Here is a 20,503-nt window from a genome sequence, read left to right on the forward strand (position 1 = left end):
CTCAGACTCTCCCAGTCTCTCCATCTCCAACCTTTTTTTTTTTCAAATTTTCAATCCAAGATTTCTATAAAATTAAGGAACTCATTACCCTAATCAAAGATTTCATAGCCCAATACCTTCTAGTAGGTGCCGACGAGCCGCGAAGAACCGCCAGTCCGCCGTGTAGAGGTGGCTCAGCTCCTCAATCCCTCAGCCAGTCAGCCCAATACCTTCTAGTTCTAGTCCGCCGACGCCACTGCTGTTCTCCGTTTCTCTTTGTATGTCTGTGAGCCTCTCTTTCTCTGAATGGCTGTTATGGCTTGTATTATGTAGAGTTTATAGACCATAGTTGTACAGGATTAGAAAATCCAAATGCTGGAAGTGTTGGAACTTAGAAAATAAAAGAAGAAGAACGGCCTTTTAATTTATATGGATTGTTGACACATGGAAAATTTTGATAAAGTCAAAAGTTAATTAATTAAAAAATAAGAATTGTTTATCAGTTTGTCTATTTGTGGTATGTGGTTTAAAGCACAAATAGATTATAGATATTATCTCATCTCATGTCTATCTTTTTAAGTCATTATTTTTATATTGTTTAAATTATTTTGATTGATTTTCACAAAATACAAAAATGAAACAATTGCAATAACTGTAAAGTAAATAAAAAATATTTAAAAAATGTATATTTGTACGGTAGTAACTTTGATTTTATAACTTGGACCATTTTTTATATATATTTGTCATTAATATTATATTGATTATTGAGTATGAGTTTTTTAAAAATCGAAGTTTTCTTAGATTTCGATTGTCAACATGCTTAATTGAATTATTTTTCAATTTCAAAAATGAGTAAACTTATCATTATCAAGGCATAGACGTACTCCCGGTCCAACGAACATGTAGGAAAAGCAAATTGCAAGTGCTTAATATTCTCCCTCGTCACTTGTAAGTAAATGCCATCGTCTCTCCACTTGTGGGCTTTGCCGGCAAAATATTGAATTATTTAATTAATTATTGTTGAAATGTTGCCTTGTCGGCTTAATAACTTGTTTTTGCCTTGTTGGCATGTTGCCTTGTTGGCTTAATGATTTTTGTTGTTGTCTTGTTGGTTTAATGATTGTTGTTGTTGCCTTATCAACTTAGTGGATTTTTTTTTTATTGTTGCTAGAATAATATCATTGATGATTGATTTTTTCTTTTTTACCTTTTTTTTGCAATTGTAAGAATTGAAAATGGAAGGTCAACCTCCTCGCAAGAAGAATAAGAACTTGTTTTCATTCTTCCAAAGGACTGGTCAACCTACTGAAAGTACAACTTCTGATGGACTAACTGAAGATCTACCTTCATTTCCTTCGGAAGTTGAACATCATTCATCCTCAAATATTAGCATTGAACGAGAACCAGGAAAAAGAAAGGCCGGGCCTTATCAACCAAGACTTGTTGAGTATCCTAGAACACAAGGAAAATCTCAATCTTATCGCTTTCGGGCAAAATGGTTCAACCAGTTTCCTTGGTTAGAATATTCACCTACAACAGATAGAGTGTATTTCTTTTATTGTTATCTTTTCCGAAATGATGGAAATCCGTCCAATTGTTCGGCATTGGTAACTTCTGGATATAACCAATGGAAGAGGGTTAACGATGGAGCAAAATGTGTATTTCTTACTCATTTGCGATCATCGAAACATAATATGTGTGAGAGAAGAGCTAAAGATTTAATGAAACCGTCTCAACATATTGATAAAGTGATACATACCATATCGAATGAAGAAGTTGAGAGACGTCGTCTACGTTTAAAGACTTCAATTCGAAGGCACGTTGGCTAGCATTTTAAAGTTGTTCCTTTAGAGGTCATGATGAATCTTTATCTTCATTAAATCGTGGGAATTTTATTGAGATGATAAAAATTTTGGCAGAAAAAAATACAGAAATTGATAAAGTTGTGTTGAAAAATGCTCCAAAAAATGCCCAATACATTGCTCTGAGTATTCAAAAAGAAATCTTACACATAATGGTGAATAAAGTAAGAAGGATGGTTCGTGAAGAAGTTGGGAATGGATACTTTTGTATTCTTGTTAATGAAGCACAAAATGCATCTAAGAGAGAACAAATGGCTATTATTTTGAGGTTTGTGAATGGTCAGGGTATTTTGACGGAACGTTATTTTGATATCAAAAGCGTCAGCGACACCACATCATCAAGTCTAAAAAATGAGACTGTAAATGTTCTTGAAGTGTTAAAAATAAGAGGCCAAGGATATGATGGTGCTAATAATATGCGGGGCGCTTGGAATGGACTTCAGGCATTATTTCTTAGAGATTGTCCGTATGCGTATTACATCCATTGTCTCGCTCATCGATTACAGTTGGTATTGGTTTATACAGCTAAAGAAGTTGATGTTATTTGGGAGTTCTTTTCTCATATGGACAATATTATCAACATTATCACTTCTTCCCCTAAGCGCGTTACGGAGTTACAATCTGCTCAAAGAATTGAAATTGAGCTTATGTTAGCTATTGGGGAGCGTGAGTCGGGAAGTGGAGCAAATCAAGTGGGTAATTTACAACGATCAGGAGAAACTCGTTGGAGTTCTCATTGTGACTCTATAAAGAGCTTAATAGATATATATAATTCAACTTGCGCAGTGTTTGAAAATCTTAGTGTTCATTGTCCAAATGGAAAATCTCGAGGCGAAGTTCGTGGTACTTACAAATATATGAAAAGTTTTGATTTCGTGTTCAGTTTGCATTTAATGCATACCATCACGAGAATAACGGATGTTTTTTGTTAAGCCCTTTAAAAGAAATCTTAAGACATCCTGACTGCTGTGAGATTCGTTTTTACTACAACAAAACTCCTCCACAAATTAAGAGATGATGATTGGGAAGAATTTCTTGAGGAAGTGAAAAAGTTTTGCTCAAAACATGATATTGAGATACCCGATCTAGAAAGTTTATATAAGGTTGGTCCTTGCCGTTCTCGTGATCCAATTACAATGAAGCATCATTATCACTTTCATGTTTTCAGTGAAGCAATAGATTACGTATTGATGGAATTAAATACAAGATTTAATGATACATCAGTTGAACTTCTCACACTCAGTGCAGCGTTGGATCCTAGAGATTCATTTGCATCATTTAACAGTTACGATATTTGTACACTTGCTGAGAAATTCTATCCTGAAGATTTTCCAAAGGAAGATATTCGTACTTTGGAATATGAGTTGCGACACTATGAGCTAGATATGAAGACTGAATCTCGATTTCAAGTATCTACACTTATTGAGTTATGTCGACAGTTGACTGAGAGTAGAAGATCAGAGATTTATGTTATGGTTACTAGACTGATTTGTCTTGTATTGACTTTACCTATTTCTACTGCGACTACCGAGCGAGCATTTTCAGCAATGAAACATGTGAAGACGGATCTTCGTAACAAAATGGAGATGAATTTCTTGCTGATTGTATGATACTCTTCATCGAACGAGAACTTGCTCAAAAGATAGATATAGATTTTGTGATAGATGAATTTTATGTCTTAAAACCTCGTCGGGAACAACTTCAAATTAAATGAATTTGACTTTAATATAATATATAAATTTATTATATTGACTTTTAAATTTTAGCCCGTGCACCAAAAACTCCTGGATCCACCACTGATCATATCTCAATAGGGCCGATGACCCTATACTGGACCAACCTCCGACAATCGTCGAGTTCTTATAGTCACTATAAATTACCATGTACTTCATTTTCTACGAAATAAAGGAAGGGCAACAAGCCTAAGCATTATCGATGGATATGTCTTTGCTCTTCCTACTAGTTAGGCTAGCAAAAGAGCACAAGCTTCATAAGAGTTCATGAACCAAGAAGAGGATAATACAATCATCGAATCTAAAAGACGTGTCTAGTATGTGAAGGCATGAGAAAGAATAACAAATAAAAAATATAAAATTTTTAGAAGGCGTTAAAAAATTTGAAAAATTACCTGCACCATTTGCTAGGAGTAGTTAAAGAAAAAGTTGATATATGTCAACTCAATATAAATCATTAGGAGTTGTTTGATGAAGCTCTCGATAACTCAAGGCCAAAATCATGGCAAGGCCAAATTTCTGGTTTTCGGACCACGGTTCGTAAAGGGTATAAAAGCAAGCCAATCTCACATTGGATACTTAGCTAGAAGTAGTGCAATTTAGTGCTGCAATTCTTCGTTCCTTGCTTCTTTTCTCTTGTCCCGCATTTATTTTTCTAAGCAAAAGGATAATTTCTTTGGTGGCCTATTACCAGAGCCGGCCCCGAAATTTTGGGTGCCCTGTGCGAGATTTTAAAATAGTGGTATTGTGCCCCTTCGAGTAACTAAAACAAATATTAAAAATAATATTTTAATAATATTATTTCATTGCAAAAATACGAAATTTAAAAAAAAAAATTTAATTTTTTTTTTAACATACATGAATAAGAAAAACATAAATAAAATTCAAAAGCATATCTCAAACTTCATCAAAATTCATTGTTATCAACAAAGAACCGTCTAAGCCACTAGCCTCTTCATGCAATTCCATATAAGCAAACCTTGAAAAAAAAAATATATCAAGTGTAAAACTTGAAATGTAACAAATAATGTAAAAATATTTCTTCTCGCATTTTTAGAAACTAACTCACTAATTAAACTTTCTTAATCAATATTTTTTTAAAAAAAGTCTTGCTCAATAGAAATCAAAGCTAATCTATTCAATCGTTCTTCTAACATGATTGATTGCAAATAAGATTTTAATAACTTCAATTTTGAAAAACTTCTTTCAGCAGATGCAACAGTAACAGAAATTGTCAATAATATTCTATAAGCAATACATGTATTCGGAAAGTAATCCAATCTTTTCAAATAAGTCAATATATCAAAAGCCGTCTTTATTTTTTTGGTAAAAGATTTCCCAAAACTTTTAACTCTTGAAATAAAAAGAATATATATTTAAATATTTAATTATAAATAAATATACAACTATAATAAAAAATATTTTTTGGTGCCCCTACAATTTTGAGGCCTTGTGCGGTCGCTCAACTTCATTAGTTTTCATTTCAACTTACGTTGTCTAGTTTAAATTCGCATAATCTTATGCTGTCTTGGGTTTTTTGAGTTCTGCTGATTACCTCATGTATATATGGATGTGCATATGCTCGTCCGTCACCATCGACGGCCTCTCTTTTGGATATTTTCTGCATTATTTGGATAGCTTCTTCAAGAACAAAATCCACAGTTGAACTATTAATGCCATTGTCATCATTACTATCAAGGCCATTGTCATATGCCTATCGTTGCACTGGATTCGGATTCGAATTCGAATAGATACAAAAGTATAACCGACAATCCAAGGTTGTCCCTGAGAAATATGAGACCCTAGGCAATAAATTGTTATGAAACTCTTATATATAAATGAAATGAACACTTTTAAAATAAATAACTTATTTTTAACTTTCATAAAAGTTAATTTATAAATTTTAAAGAAAAATTTATATAGAAGATTTCCTTATTTTTTTTTCTAGATTTTGGTAGGTATGACCCCACAAAAAAGAAAAAAAGAAAAAGAGGAGCATAGAACTAGGTAATAGTTTAATTGTAGATCCATGAATGTAAGGTAAAGTGCCCAAATGTTTTGGGCCTCTTATTTAGTCAAATTTTGTTGTTTTGTTGTTGCTTTTTAAAAAATAATAAGACCCAACTCAAAAAAATAAAGGGAAACTTTTGTTAGACTTTTGGGATTTAAATTTTTTTGAGACCCTTTATACGTTGAGGCCCAAGGCAATGGCCTAGTTTGCCTTGGGCAATGGTCGGGCCTGCGACCCTTAATATGCCCTTGATTTTGCATGGGACATATTGCTTCTTCACTACACGTACGGTCTTATTTTCGCTCTACCTAACATAGTTTTCGACAAGTTATTGGGACGAAGATCTTTCCAGTTCTTGAGCAGCGAGTAATTGTTTCGTTGTCTGCTTTCTTCTTCACTACAATTGGCATCCTCTTGAACATTGACTTCCAATGGATGGCGACCGAGGGAATAACGTTCTAAGGTGGTTGAAGTTCGTATCTCTCCATTCTCATTTATTTGGGGAGTCGTCACTTTCCAGTTGGGGTTTCTTGGAAGGACCACTAATGGTGGATATGTGTGTGAATTGCAAATTATAATTTGAACAGCTTAACTATACTAAATCAAAGTAACAACTTACTTGGAACTGCAAAGGAAAAATGCAGAAATGAAAAATAGTGAATGAGATTGTTATCCAAGGCTAATGTTTAACATTATGTCTTTAAGACGAATTTGCCTTATCAAGGTGCTCACGGATAGTTCGCAGTTGTCTTCCAAGATGCAATGTAATCAAAGCATATGAATTGGGATGATTTTAAACTCACAAGGATGTCCATTTTATAGAGGTTAAGTGGTTGTGATCGAAGAGACATGCCCCAAAATTCAATATATTTTACAAAAAGACATAGCTCTTCAGGCTGCTCACTAACCGTCCGAAATGCGGCTCGAGCGCTCAAAGCTGGGCCACTCGCTGCGCGCTAGGCTACCGCTTGAGCGGCGGAGCTTTATGCTGAATTCCCGTCATCAGCTTTTAATATCGGCATATTATGCAGATGACTATGAAGAGCACTGCTATCTCCATGAAGATAGTGGAGCAGCTTGTACGTGAAGCCAATAATCTCTAAGAAAGAAATCATTATGCTATTATAATTCTAAAAAATTAAGGCAAAGGGAAAATTTAGACACCCTTCTATGGGAAGAATATTAAAGGTGTATGTATATAGAGTAAAGGAAAGGTGTAAAGTTATATGTAGAGGGGTTTTGCTGTAATGCAGCAGCCATTAAAGGCTGACTCGTGGAGAAGGTGTGCTAAAGTGGCTTAGAAGTGTGCATTCAACGTGGAAATATGTGTCATATTGGTGTCTAGTTGCCAGGTTCTTGTGAACACATGTGCATTCTAGTGCAACACAAATTCGATTCTCATGACATGTACTTCGAGTTTCGAGTCAGACAAGATTAAGTACCTGTTTAAATAGGATTTTTTTAGAATAGATTTTATGAAAAGTGAGTTTGTTTTAGAAATTTGATTATGAAATATGAAAAAGTTATGAGTCCACAACAAAAATACTTTATGAGTAGATATTCTGGTTTGAAATGAGTTTTAGAAAATTTGGGTCAAATCGTGATTACTGTGCATAACTTGAGTCTTATCTAATTTACATCCAATCTTCAGCTTGAATATTTCTTTTTGAGGCTCTATCACTTTTGGTACTGTCCAAAAAAGCTTGCTTGCTTCATATCTATTAACAATTGAACATGCTATGTCTATTAGATGTTGAATTGAAGAGTAATTAGTTTGAGCATTATATATTGTTGACGACAAAAATACTAGTATATCATAATAGGCAAATTAGGCAAGCATATCTAAGACCTGAATGTCACATATTGTTTTACATTTTAATATTAAAAAATATATAATTTATTATTTTAGGGATATGAAATGTTGGGGAGTTACATTTTTTTATATTATCTTGGAGTTGAGGTCATTAAGTAGAATTATGGTGATTTTTTTTTTTTATAAGTGTATGGTTTGAGGGAGTTTATGGGTTATAACTTATGAGGGGTTATGGGATTTAATTTTTATTAAATCCTATTACAGTAAAACCTCAATAATAATCGATATCCTGTAAATTAATGACATCAATTTAAATAATAATTTTGGGTGGTCCCGAGTTGGGAATAATTTGTTAAATTAATAATTTGCAAAATTTATAGGATAATAGATTATAAAAAACTCTCTCTCTCACACACACACACATATATATATCTGATATAATAAATAAATGAATACTTTCCTAGAATATAATGCTCTTGATTCGACTATTATAAGACCTTCCTCTAATATTACTAAATTATTGTTGATTTCTTTATACTTTTGAGATGAGAAGTCATTGTTGTATATTTGATGTGTTGTGTTATCATTGTTTTTGTTTATTTAAATGGAGGTTTTGCTTGGTTAAATTTCATGAAAAGGGGAAATGTAGTATCAATGTAGAATCTACTTTTGGAAAAAAATAAATAGATTCATAAATATTATTTGGTTAAAAATACATGAAATTGTTAATGCATCTCCAATGATGGTTTACAATTGAGTGTAAATTGATGTTTCTAAAATTACTTTTGCATCTTCATTTACATCCCAATGGATTTAAATCCAAATTCTGCTCCAGTAAAAAGATCTAAATTTATTTTTTTACCTTTTGCAGATATTAAAAAAGATGTAAATAGACATTTTTTTTATATATTCTGCCGAAAAATGCAATTAGCATTTTTTTGCATATCTCCATTAGAGAGATTTTCTACCACTTTAGAGATCTAAATTACCATTTAAATCTATTTTATACCTTAGAGATGCATACAATATATTTTAAGTAAATAGGAATGTCTTGATATATTAATAAGTTATTAATTTATAGATTATTTAATATTCGTTAGATTGAAAAAAAAAAATTTGGTCACAACACTATTAATTAATTTCTAGATGTTTTATGGTATCTTTCTAGCACCTATATATGACATTTAGATTCTACTAATTTTCTTAAACACATATGATGTAATTAACTTCATATTATTTTTCTAAAATAGTTGAACTATGTGGATAAAAAGAAAATTGTTATTTTTGTAGAGCTTTGAGTTCATCCTCCACTGCAAAAAGGATTGAATTTAACATAGTTTTAGCTGGGCTATTGCATACTGAAGGTACAAGTCAAGAGGATAAATCTTGCACCGTTGATGAGAATGATCGACATCGTAGAGAACTTAATTTCCTTAAAGATAGCGAAATACTCACTCCTCAACAGTATTGATTGTTGTATCACTAAAATTTTGATATTTCATTACGAAATTTTTTTAGTAGAGAGACAACTCAACAAATAATCCAGTCGGAACAATACATCTAAATTCAATATATACATACCCTATATTAACTAAGAAATTAAATAATATGTTTGTACAGCTTGACCATATCTAACGAATATATCTCGGATTTTGTTTTCTAGCAAATTTTCTCACTATCTCACTCAAAAGTAATTGAGTAATTAACACTAATGTTGATTGAACAGGGCTCTTTGACCGGGGCTCCTCAAGGACCTCAACTCCTATCAAAATTCCTGTCAAGAGCTCCTGTTTGAGTAGCAGAGCTTAATAATTAATCAGTCAAAACACACACGTTCTAATTAATTCTCTTAACTAATTATTTTCTGCAAAACTACAGGCTACGGCCTACTCGTGATGTAATAATTAACACGTCATCAAGTTACACATCTTATGCTGTCTTGAGATTCTTGAGTGCTGCTGACTACCTCGAGTGTATGCATATGCATACGCCCATCTGCCACCATCGATCGACTGCCTCTCTTTTGGATATTTTCTACACTAGTTATGTATCTTCTTCAAGAACAAAATCAACGGTTGGCTATCAAATCACTGGAACTGGATTCGGATATGGATAGATACTCGCAAACAAACCGTCATTACGCTCTTGGTTTTTGTATGGGACATATAATTAGCGTCTGCAATACATGTACGATCTTTTTTCGCTCTATCTGAGTTAGTTTTCGTTAATGGTTTCGCTATTTGCTTTCATCTTCACTATAATTGGCGTCGTCAATGACATCCAATGGATGGCGACTGAGGCAAGAACATTTTAAGGTGGTCGAAGTTCATATCTCTGAGTTCTCAGTTGGGGAGTCGTTATTTTCCAGCTGGGGTATTATGGAGGCAAAAATCCATAACTAATTACTTCTTATTTGAAAATTATTGTGGCAAATCAAATGCTACATAAACATATTGATTTATTCATGCATCAAACTTGTAGATTATGCATATCGGGTTAGGTTTTCGTTGTTTAAAGGCAAGAAAAAGCAGAAGAAAAAGAGACGCTCGGAAACCTATTTGTGTAATCCTCTAATATATTAAAATAGCAGTACAAGTACGTTAGACTACAAATTCAGATACTACCTTAGTGACATCATTTATATATAGTAACCTAAAACTAGGGTTTGTTCTGACCAAGACTAGGGTTTCCATGAAACCACCTAAGATTTTATTTAGGCGACTGGAATCAGACCATTTTTTCCATCACCGAAACCTTCCGATTATGCAGCCGGAGCGTAGTCATAGTCACCATCATCATCGTCGTCGTCATCATCTCCATCCCCTTCGTCAGCTTTTAATATCGGCATATTATGCAGATGACTGCTATCTCCCTGAAGATCGTGGAGCAGCTTGTACTTGAAGCTAATAATCTCTAACAAAGAAATCATTTTTGTTTCTAACAAAATTGAGGCAAAGGGAATATTTAGACACACTGTAATGGGAAGAAAATTAAAGGTGTGTGTATAGAGAGTAAAGGAGAGGTGTAAAGTTATATATAGAGGGGTTTTCGCCCGAATGCAGCAGTCTAAAAAGTTAGCCCGTGGTGAAGGTATGGTGAAGGTGTGGGGAAGTGGCTTAGGAGTGTGCATCTAACGTGGAAATCTGAGTCAAGTTTGTGTCTAGTTGCCAGGTTGTTATGAACACATGTACATTCTTGGCAACACAAATTCGATTCTCATAATACGTACATCGAGTTTCTAGTAACACAAGATTAGAGATTTTTAAGAATATTCTTTGTTAAAAATGAATCTTTTTTGTTTTTTTTTGGAATTTGTTGTTAAGAAATATGAAAGCTATGTATCCATGTTCACAATTAATTATTTGAGAGAATGTGTCATTGAGAATAAATTTGAAGCAAAATGGGTACTAGTAAATGAGGGTTAAATAGGGCATAACTTGAGTCATATTTTATTGAGTAATGTTATTCGTAGTTGCTCACTGTAACAGTCGCCCCACGTAATATACACATAGCATGTGATTATTTGATACATTAACATGGTAGTTTTTCCATCAAATAATAACTTATCATGTGTATGTTACGTAGGTCAATTGTTGTAATAAGTGACTGTGAATAGTATTACTCTATTTTATATCTAATCTTTATCTTAAATATTTCTTTTTGGGATTTTTTGGGAAATATAACTTTTGGTACTGCCTAAAAAAGAAGTAAAGCCAAACGTGCATACTTATATCTATTAATAATTAAATATGTTTGGCTAAACTTGATACTTCTCAAATAATGTGCTTATAAGCACCTTATTAAGCTTAGCCAAACATGCTATGTCTATTAGATACGAAGAGTAATTAGTTAGAGCATTAGACACTGTTGGCCATAAAAATTACGAGTAGAGTTAATGTGTACACAAATTTGCATTCGTTGAAGCTCCTGCAAACACGCTTAAAATCTTGAAAATTTGAAATTTGACTAGTTACTGGATTGTGTTGGACTGACTTGAAATAGCCATGGATCCTATGAGAATTGGAATGGGCATGTGTGTGATCACTTGGCTGGTGGCTTGCTTATCGTCCATAGTGGGACATGAAGCAAGTAGAACACTGAGCTTGTGTCATATACATGTTGAAACATTAATAACAACAAGAAAAATGTACATAGTCGAAGAATTGTTAATGTTTTGCAATGCAAGTTTTCATTATTGTTTTAACATCGTGCATGACAGCTTGCTTTGTAATCTTTAGCAACATGCATTGTATGTTTGTCATATTCATTTACTCTACAACAACATTAAAAATAGCAATGTACGTACAAGATCACATTGTCAAAGACTTATGACAACGCATGTTGCCTGTTGCAAAATAATCTTTCTTCTTGTGGTATTATAATAGGCAAATTAGGAAGCATATCTAAGATTTATATGCCACATATTGTTATACATTTTAATATTAAAATATTCATTATTTTTTATTGTGGAGATGTGAAAGGTTGTGGAGTTGCACTATGTTATAACGTTTTTGGAGTTATGGTTAATAAGTAGAATTATGGTATTTATGATTTTGTAAGTGCATGGTTAATATTATATTAAAGGGGATTGTTATTATGAGACTTCATGGTCATAAGAGGTTATGGGATTTAATTTCCCATTAATCCTATCATATTAATTTTAGCACCTATATATACCAAGTATATCTATTACTTCCACTTATGACAGTAGTCACAGAAGAATTAATTATATCTATTAATTTTCTTGCACTTATGATACTAGTCACAGAAAAATTAATCTGCACAATTTTTATCTAAATATGAGAGAAATGTTAAACCTAAAAATAAATGTTAATTATTATATATGCACGTAAATAGTGAAGTGCGCAATTGAATGCTAAATACATATGACAAATGAAAAGTAAGGTTTTATTGAAAATAATATACAGGTGATTTTGAAAATGAATTTAGACAAAAGGGTGTGTAAGTGAACCTAGAGAATAAATTTATATCACAGATTAAATGAATAATCTTCAAAATAAATAAGTTTACATGAACATAAAATAATTTATTTACTCCTAAAACAATTGTATAGCCAAGTACCCTTTTGATATAAATATGAGAGAAATGCAAATCCCTAAAAATAAATGTTAATTATTATACATGAACGTAAATAGTAAAATGCATAATTGAACGTTAAATACATATTGAAAAACGAAGAGTAAGATATCATTGAAATAATTAAATTACAGTAGGGCTAGATTTGTGCGAAAAATAATTCTCACTTGATATGATATTTTATATATTATAAATAACTTCAAATTCCTTGGAATATATATCAGCCCAAGGAAAGATGTTACTTTTTGGAGCTTTCAGTTTATCCTCTAGTCCAAAAATGATTGAATTGTTGAAAAATAAATAATTTAAGTTTTAAATTTGAAAATTAATACATTTTAATTTGTTCTTTCTATTTTAATTTCAATTTAATACAAAATTATATTAATAATATTATAATGTACTCCCTATACATTTTATGTTCATATACTTTTGATAACTCGATAAATATTCATTCACTTATCTTTCTATAATCGTGCCTATAAAAGGAGAACTAGTTGTGAGAAACATGAGTTTTATCTAGATACCATGTAGTGTCAAAAGAACCCGTACGAATTAGAGGCAACACGACTTCAGGACAACATCCTTGTTATGGCTCATTAAGGCTTGCATTTCTACCTCTTCTCTTTTTATGTTTACATTATTGTTGAATTATATTTATGTTATTTAATTTATTATGTTAATTGGTAAATATTTACACACTAATCACCCATTTTTTCACAACAATCTAAAGTTGTGTTTGATTTGTGGGTAAATGACCCCCTTTCTCATGGATTGTTTGATATGATTTTTGAAACTATAAGTGGGCAATTTTGGGTTTGAAAATCTTAGCAATATCTTATACTAAGGTGATCCTTTTATCGGTAATCTTCAAGAGGTAAAGTTATTTGCCATGTTTTGATGCTAAATTAATTTGTCTATATTATAGTAACATTTAATGGAAAACAAAATATAAAATAGTATTGGATTAAAATGAAAAATTATTTTTGCTGATTTTGTATTTTCTTTAGTGATATAGTAGCATGATTATAACTAAAATCACCATCATTATATTTTCATTAGAGATCTAATTTTGAATTTAAGTTTTATTGTCCAATTTGCTACCATTAGCATAAACTATTAACAAAACATGGCAAGCATTTTAGACCCTTGAGTATTTTCCAGAATTGATATAGAACCATTTAAATCGGTCTACAGCCTAGGACTTCTACTTGATAAAGACTACGTTTGCACTATGCTACTTGTGGTAAATTTTAAAGAACTACATATAGTGTCTTGTGAATGTCCTAGTGACTTCTCAAAGATAAAAGTTTCCTTGTTAAAGAAGAAGAAGAAAAGCTAGTCAAAATAGGTTATGAAAATTTATTTTCATTTAAGCAGTGAACCTGACCTGTATACCTTAATATAGTGGAGTGGTTGAGTCTACTCATTAAGATGGTTCATTGATGACTTTCATAAACTCTCAAGTTCTATACCTCTTTGCATATATTTGTAGAATTGTATTATGTCTACGTACTCACCCTTCATATATTGGTTTTAACATGACTCATATAAAATAATCTATTTTAGTTTTATATTTGTAAAAGAACATAACTAGTTTGCATTTCAATTTTTGATGTGACCCTGTTGAAAAATTGCTCTCTATAATTTGATGCTTAGGTGGCGGAATATAAACCATTTAGTATAAGGTGATAGTTACAAGTATTTAATTGAGAAAAAACTGACATTTATATCATTCAATTTATATTTGTAACTCATATGTATTGTTATTAATCTATGTTATACATCTTATACTATTATGATGCTAATATTTGCTTACTTGATGACCACTAAAAGAAAAAATATTTTCCAAGCTATGATGCTTAAGTTGAAGGTTAGATTATGTGATTTTTATAGTAATTAATATTTGTGTATATACATGAATTTTGCAATTATTTTTGTCAATGACTATGTAAATAATTGGTGATGATATATGTTTGCTAATGATATTCTGAAATTACCTACGTCAATATACGTGGGAATAGAAACTTCTTGAACAAATTATGCTAAAACATAATTATTATTCATTTCAAAATTTATTTGTTTAATTTTAACCTATTTGTAATAAAAGATATGAGTAAATATTTCAAAGAGAAGTTTTATAATTTAAATAGAATATAACGTTGTAACCAATTGTATAAAATGCGTAATTGACACTTAAATAATTGAGGTTATAATATTGTATACTATATGTTGGAGATTTTTTAAAAAAAAAAAAATTCATCTCCTTTTCATTAATAGGCTTTACAAATAATTGTTGCAGAATGAGTATTAGTAACTAAAGGAAAAAAGTGGAGTGATATATTGGTGATTATATATGGTGTAATATGCAAAGGGGTAAATTTAACTGACTCTCAAGAATTCTCAATGAAGAAATATATTAAGATGTGATCCCTATCACACATGTAATCAAAGTGTCAAAATTGGCATATATTTTTACTTTGGTCATAAGTGTAATGTATGAATTCTTGAAGTTATAAGAAGAGTTAATAATGTCCCTCAGCATATTCAACTTTATTGATTTAAAGCATTAGGTGTGGACTTTTGAGGTTTTACTTTATTTTGGAAAAGAAACAATTGATGATGCCTAGGTTGTTAATCATTTTTTTAGTATGTGATGTTTATGAAATTTTGAAGGAAGAAGAAAACTTATTGAAAATCATAGATGAGTTATTGTCCTGAATATTGTAATATAAACGTATAAGCTTTAAATTTTAGAAATAGATGTAACTTTAATTTTTTAGTTTTCTATTTTAATTATCTTTTTAATGCATAATTAAAAACTCATAATTTATATTGTTACCTATATTTTAATGGCCTAAATGTTTATTTTCCTCCAAGACATAGTGCAAATGTCTTAAATTTAGAAGGCAAAATGTGATGAGAATATGAATTTGATTTGTGCTATTGATTTAATCTCATTATAATTAGTAGTACTCATACTTCATACGCTTATGACCTCCCCTTCTATGCCTTGCGGCAATGATTCCTCCGACATTACAAGACAGTGACGGGTTCTCTGCCCTTGCGGGGATGGAGTGACAGAAGTTTTGAGAGCCAATTCCAAGACTTATTGGAGGGTCCCATTGGCGTGCATCCAGTAGGCCCCAAGCCTTCCAAGCTAACGACGTGGGTTCGATTCTCGCTACATGCTTATATCCTTTTTCTAAATATTAGGCATAGCTGGTGTTTTCGACGGCTCCCTATTGACTGTGAATCATTCAAATGGGGATTCCTTGCTTAATTTGGATGCGTATTATATATCACATGTGAGAATTAATATCCGAGCTCGTTAGTTTACCCTCATTTATCTGAATGATGGATCTCAATTGTCGTCGTTTTTTACATACAGACGAATGGGAGATTTGCAATCTCAGGTAAGATGGTCCATAAGTATGATGGTCCTAATGATGATCCTGCATGTTTTCGTGGGTATCTCATGGGTGGTACGGGCTACCAAGCTGCGTCACATCCCTTCATTTGTTCTATAGTGTCATTGCAGAGATACGTAGACCAAATAATACAATGCAAGCAAAAGTTCCTAGATTCATGGAGATATAGAATAGCATATAAGCTATCATGCTTGCATATCCATCATTTGTTGTATGAATATCTACAGGACCTAAATTGTTAACAGGTTTTCCAAGCACATTGAAAATTCGTCCCAAAATTGCTCCACCGACCGGAACACTGAAGGAGCACATGGCTACGAACCACGGTGTCGGGGGTTCGAAATCCACTCCGATACTCTATGTAAAATTCCTCCCAAAAAGAAAATGGAGGTAAAAGATACCAAAGCAGTCCTTGTACCAAAAAAAGGAAAAAAAGAAAAAAAAAAGAAATGGCTAATGATACAATCAATCAATGAATTATGATTTAATTATTCCATCAGTAAGATTCATCCAGTCGAAATGAGCGTTCTCAATATTATGCGTTGAAGAGGTATCGAACCTCCACCGTCTTTAGCACGAGATTTTGAGTCTTGCGTGTCTACCATTTCACCACCAAGGCATCTTGATTTTGAATCATCGAATCAATAGCAATAAGCCCGGTTTGAAGAGGCTCAAATATAGAACGTCATGAAATAATACCTGGAGCAGGAGATTCAATTAATCGAGATTTTGAAACTGAAATTTCACCTCTACCATCAATAGGTTTGGTCAGGGCATACATATAATTTATTTATTTCTTTAGAAATAATTCACGAGATCATGCACCTCTCTTTCCTGGTTATAAACGAAAAATGATCGGTAGTTGGTCAAATCTAATATGGATCATACATGGACGGTAGTTGGAGTTGGCGGCTCTCCTAGGTGTCCCTTATCTAAGATCCCTGCATTCTAAATATAATCAATTATTTGTTTATAATTTATTGTTATAGTATTTTGTTAATGTGTTTAATAAAAATTTGTGGATCCATTGGTGGATTAAAATCATGAAAGTGGTGGAAACATTTGCATTAATCATCTCTACACAATGTTGGATCTTATCAACAAAAATAAGTTGTAAGATCGTATATTCACTATATACAAATTGGATATTTTTGGAATGTGGGGGTGTTTAAAATTTCAAATAGATGCACTTACATACTTTGTTGTAAAACTTACTTTGAAAAGTATTGAAATAAAATTGTAGACCTGCAAATGAAATGCAATAGCTCAATCATATTACTAGAAGTAAATTTCTAAATTTCATTTGTTTATCTTACTTAAATACGTGATATTGATATTTTAGAAATTTTAGGAAAACTTTATAGGTATGCAAATTTTCAACGGAGAATAAGAGCTTGTAAATATTATGGTATCCATTTATTGTCCAAGAAGGACGTGAATAAATATCGTCCGAGATGGGCATATATAAATTATAGAGGGGATGGGCTTAGGAATGTAAACGAGCCAGGCCGAGCCGGCTCGCGAGCCTAAAGTTTTGGCTCGAGCTCGGCCAAAAAAAATTGGTAGCTCGGGCATTTTCCGAGCTGAGCCGGGCAGGCTCGTTTTCTCTCCCCCCCCCCCCCCCCCCCCCCTTTTTTTTTTTAAAATATCTCTTCACCTAAGCTGTTGCCTTTTAAGGCAGCCTCAAAATTAAATTTTTTTTTACAAGCTCGCGAGCTCACGGGCCGACTTTGGCAGAGCCCCAGGTCTACCGAGCCTCGAGTCGAGCCGAGTCAAGGGCGGCCCGAGCCGACGAGCTCGATTGCCATCCTTAGATTGGCTTAAACCCATAAGGGAGTCACCTCTGGAAGTAACCAACCTTTTTTATTGGAGATCCCATGAAGGTTCAATATGGTATAAACAACCTGAATCACATGACTTGTAATAACACTATTTTTATTTGTGTTCATCCTCATGGTGACAGTGCTACTAAATGTGATGTTAGAAAGGTTTAATCATGAATGAGTATCGATGCTAGAATTCTTGTGAGGTGTGAGTTACACGCACCGTTGGAGGATTCGCTTATGCAAGAATTGTCATGAGACCATGGCTATGGGATGGGATTGAATTATTTTCTATAGACTCTTACTAGAATCAAGTTTAGAGCGCATTTAATTCGGACAACGACATTTTCTTTGTTTTTATAATAATAAAAATTGGTACAACATTACGAGATTAAAATTGTTTAATTATTTATATTAGCTAAACTATTGAAAATTTTATATCTAGACAACAATTATGAGTATGATCTTGTATTTATAGATATTATTGATGATATGACACATTGTTTTGTTAATTGATTTAATAAATACTTTCTAACCTGGTATTACATTGATTCAATTATATTTCGCCAAAGAATGAAAGGGTACATGTTCAACATATGAAAGCTCAAATGTGAGTAATCAAGTGATTGTACGCAAAATAGAATGGTAAATACTTGTAGAAACGGGAGTAGTCAAGTTTTGGCATGCAAAATAGAACGTTGAATGCGCAAAAAACGTGAAATGTCATAAACTTCACTCCTAAAATCAATTAGTTAACTAGCTTATATCACTTCTGTAAACATGCCAAATCAAATACACCAAATTTATCTTCAAAAATTCTCAAATTAACACGGAACCATCTGAACTTTCTCAAATCATAGTACCTGACCCCATTCAAAATCAAAATCAAAACTATGATAACCCAAAAAATTTCAAAACATCCCAAAGATTTCTAATCTTCTTATCTCAAACACTTTTACTCCAAATTTTGAGTATCAATTCCAATATCTTCTATCTACAATTCAAAGATTATAGTATTTTTTATTCAAATATAAAATTCGATAGGAATCTTAGAATATCATGATTGACATGACAAAATATGGTACATATAAGTTGTCGAAGTACCAAATGTAAATGTAACATATTTCAGTATACAATACAATTTGACAGGACGTGACAAAAAAATACGGTATAATCTACCATATATATCATTAATTTGACATCCCATTGTAACAAAATATGATTGAATGATGTAACAAAATGTTGTATATGCTACCACTAATTATTCAAGATTCACATAAGAACATATCATAATTCACAACATTCCATTTTTCGTAAATTACATAATATTACTCCTTTAGACATGCCATAATTGCTATAGAATATACAATATGATATGAAAATAAGCATTATATTGTGCATGTAACATTAGTCACTCCTTATCTTAAAAGAGAGAATGAGAGGTTTACTGTTCATCTTTGTCACATAGGTTTTCACATGAAATTGGTTTGGCAACAGTAAATTATTCTATTCAATGGCGCTGTAACATTATTTTCACACGCCATTTCACAATTTTCACACATCTTTTCACTGTGATATCACCTCACTACAATATTTCTCTATTTTCACACACTACTTTACTTGATTAAAGGCAATACCATATATTATATAATAAAGAAATGAAATTAAATATAAGGATTACTTAAAAAAATTGCAAATAAAAATAGAAAAAAATTATTATAAAATTTTTAAATTAAATTAAAATGATTTAAAGAAAAATAAATATTATTTAATTCAAATTTAACGAATATTTTTATATCATAAGGATTATATAAAGATTATTTCATTAAATTAAAAAAATAAAATAAAATAAAGTTACAAAAATTAAATAAATAATACATAAATATTATTTAATTAATTAAAATTGAAAAAATTAAATTAAAAAAAAATCTCTCCGTGGACAGAGACAATCTCTCCATCCACGGAGAGAATCTCTGATTTTAAAAGGATAGTTGTTTCATTTTGACTTTTCAAAAGGAGAGAACTTTCCTTTTGGACAAAATGATTCCACTCCCTGCACGAAGTGGTGATAATTTTTTTTATTTTTTTTATAATAATTTTTTATTAATAAATATTTCATTTTAAAAAAATCCCTCCATATCTTAAAAGAGAGAATCTGAGGTATACTGTTCATTTTGTTAGAGATAATATTTTTTTAAATATTTGTTTACATAAAAGTTATTCCTTATTTCTAAAATGTAAAAAGTTACTTATAACTAAAAAAATTACTTCAAGTTATTTCAAAGTAAAACGAAATTATAATTGCAAAAGTTACTAATAAGTAAACAAATATTAACTTCAAATTTTTTAAGTATAAATATTTAGATATATTTAGTTTTTTAAATTAAATATTAATAAAAAGATTGCACTATCTAGAGTGTAAAAAATTACTTATAAGTAAAAATATCACTTCAAATCATTTAAAAGTAATAATAAAAACTTATAATTGTAAAAGCTACTTATAGATAAAAAAATTATTGACTTTAACATTTTTAAGTAAATATTTATATATATTTAATTTTTTAAATTAAATATTAATAAAAATTTATTATAGTTTAAAAAAAATGAAAGAAGTTAACTCCGTGCACGAAGTGGTCACGGAGTCACCGTGCATGAAGGTCATCACTCCATGCAAATGCATGGAGTAATTGGTCCATGCACGTCTATTTTTATTTTTATTTTTATATTAAATTTAATAAATTAAATATATATAAATAT

At 31.5% G+C, this 20,503-nt stretch overlaps 1 protein-coding gene across 1 annotated transcript; it reads left to right on the forward strand.

Moving 5' to 3' along the window:
- The first annotated feature begins 1,214 nt into the window (after positions 1 to 1,214).
- Positions 1,215 to 3,451, forward strand: LOC111376238 (zinc finger MYM-type protein 1-like). The gene is made up of 3 exons (XM_022999190.1): positions 1,215 to 1,803; positions 1,899 to 2,684; positions 2,796 to 3,451. The coding sequence occupies exons 1-3, from the start codon at positions 1,215 to 1,217 to the stop codon at positions 3,449 to 3,451; spliced, it is 2,031 nt and encodes a 676-aa protein (XP_022854958.1).
- The last annotated feature ends 17,052 nt before the right edge of the window (positions 3,452 to 20,503 follow it).

This window comes from Olea europaea, unplaced genomic scaffold (assembly GCF_002742605.1).
Source record: "Olea europaea var. sylvestris unplaced genomic scaffold, O_europaea_v1 scaffold1477, whole genome shotgun sequence".
NCBI lineage: Eukaryota > Viridiplantae > Streptophyta > Magnoliopsida > Lamiales > Oleaceae > Olea > Olea europaea.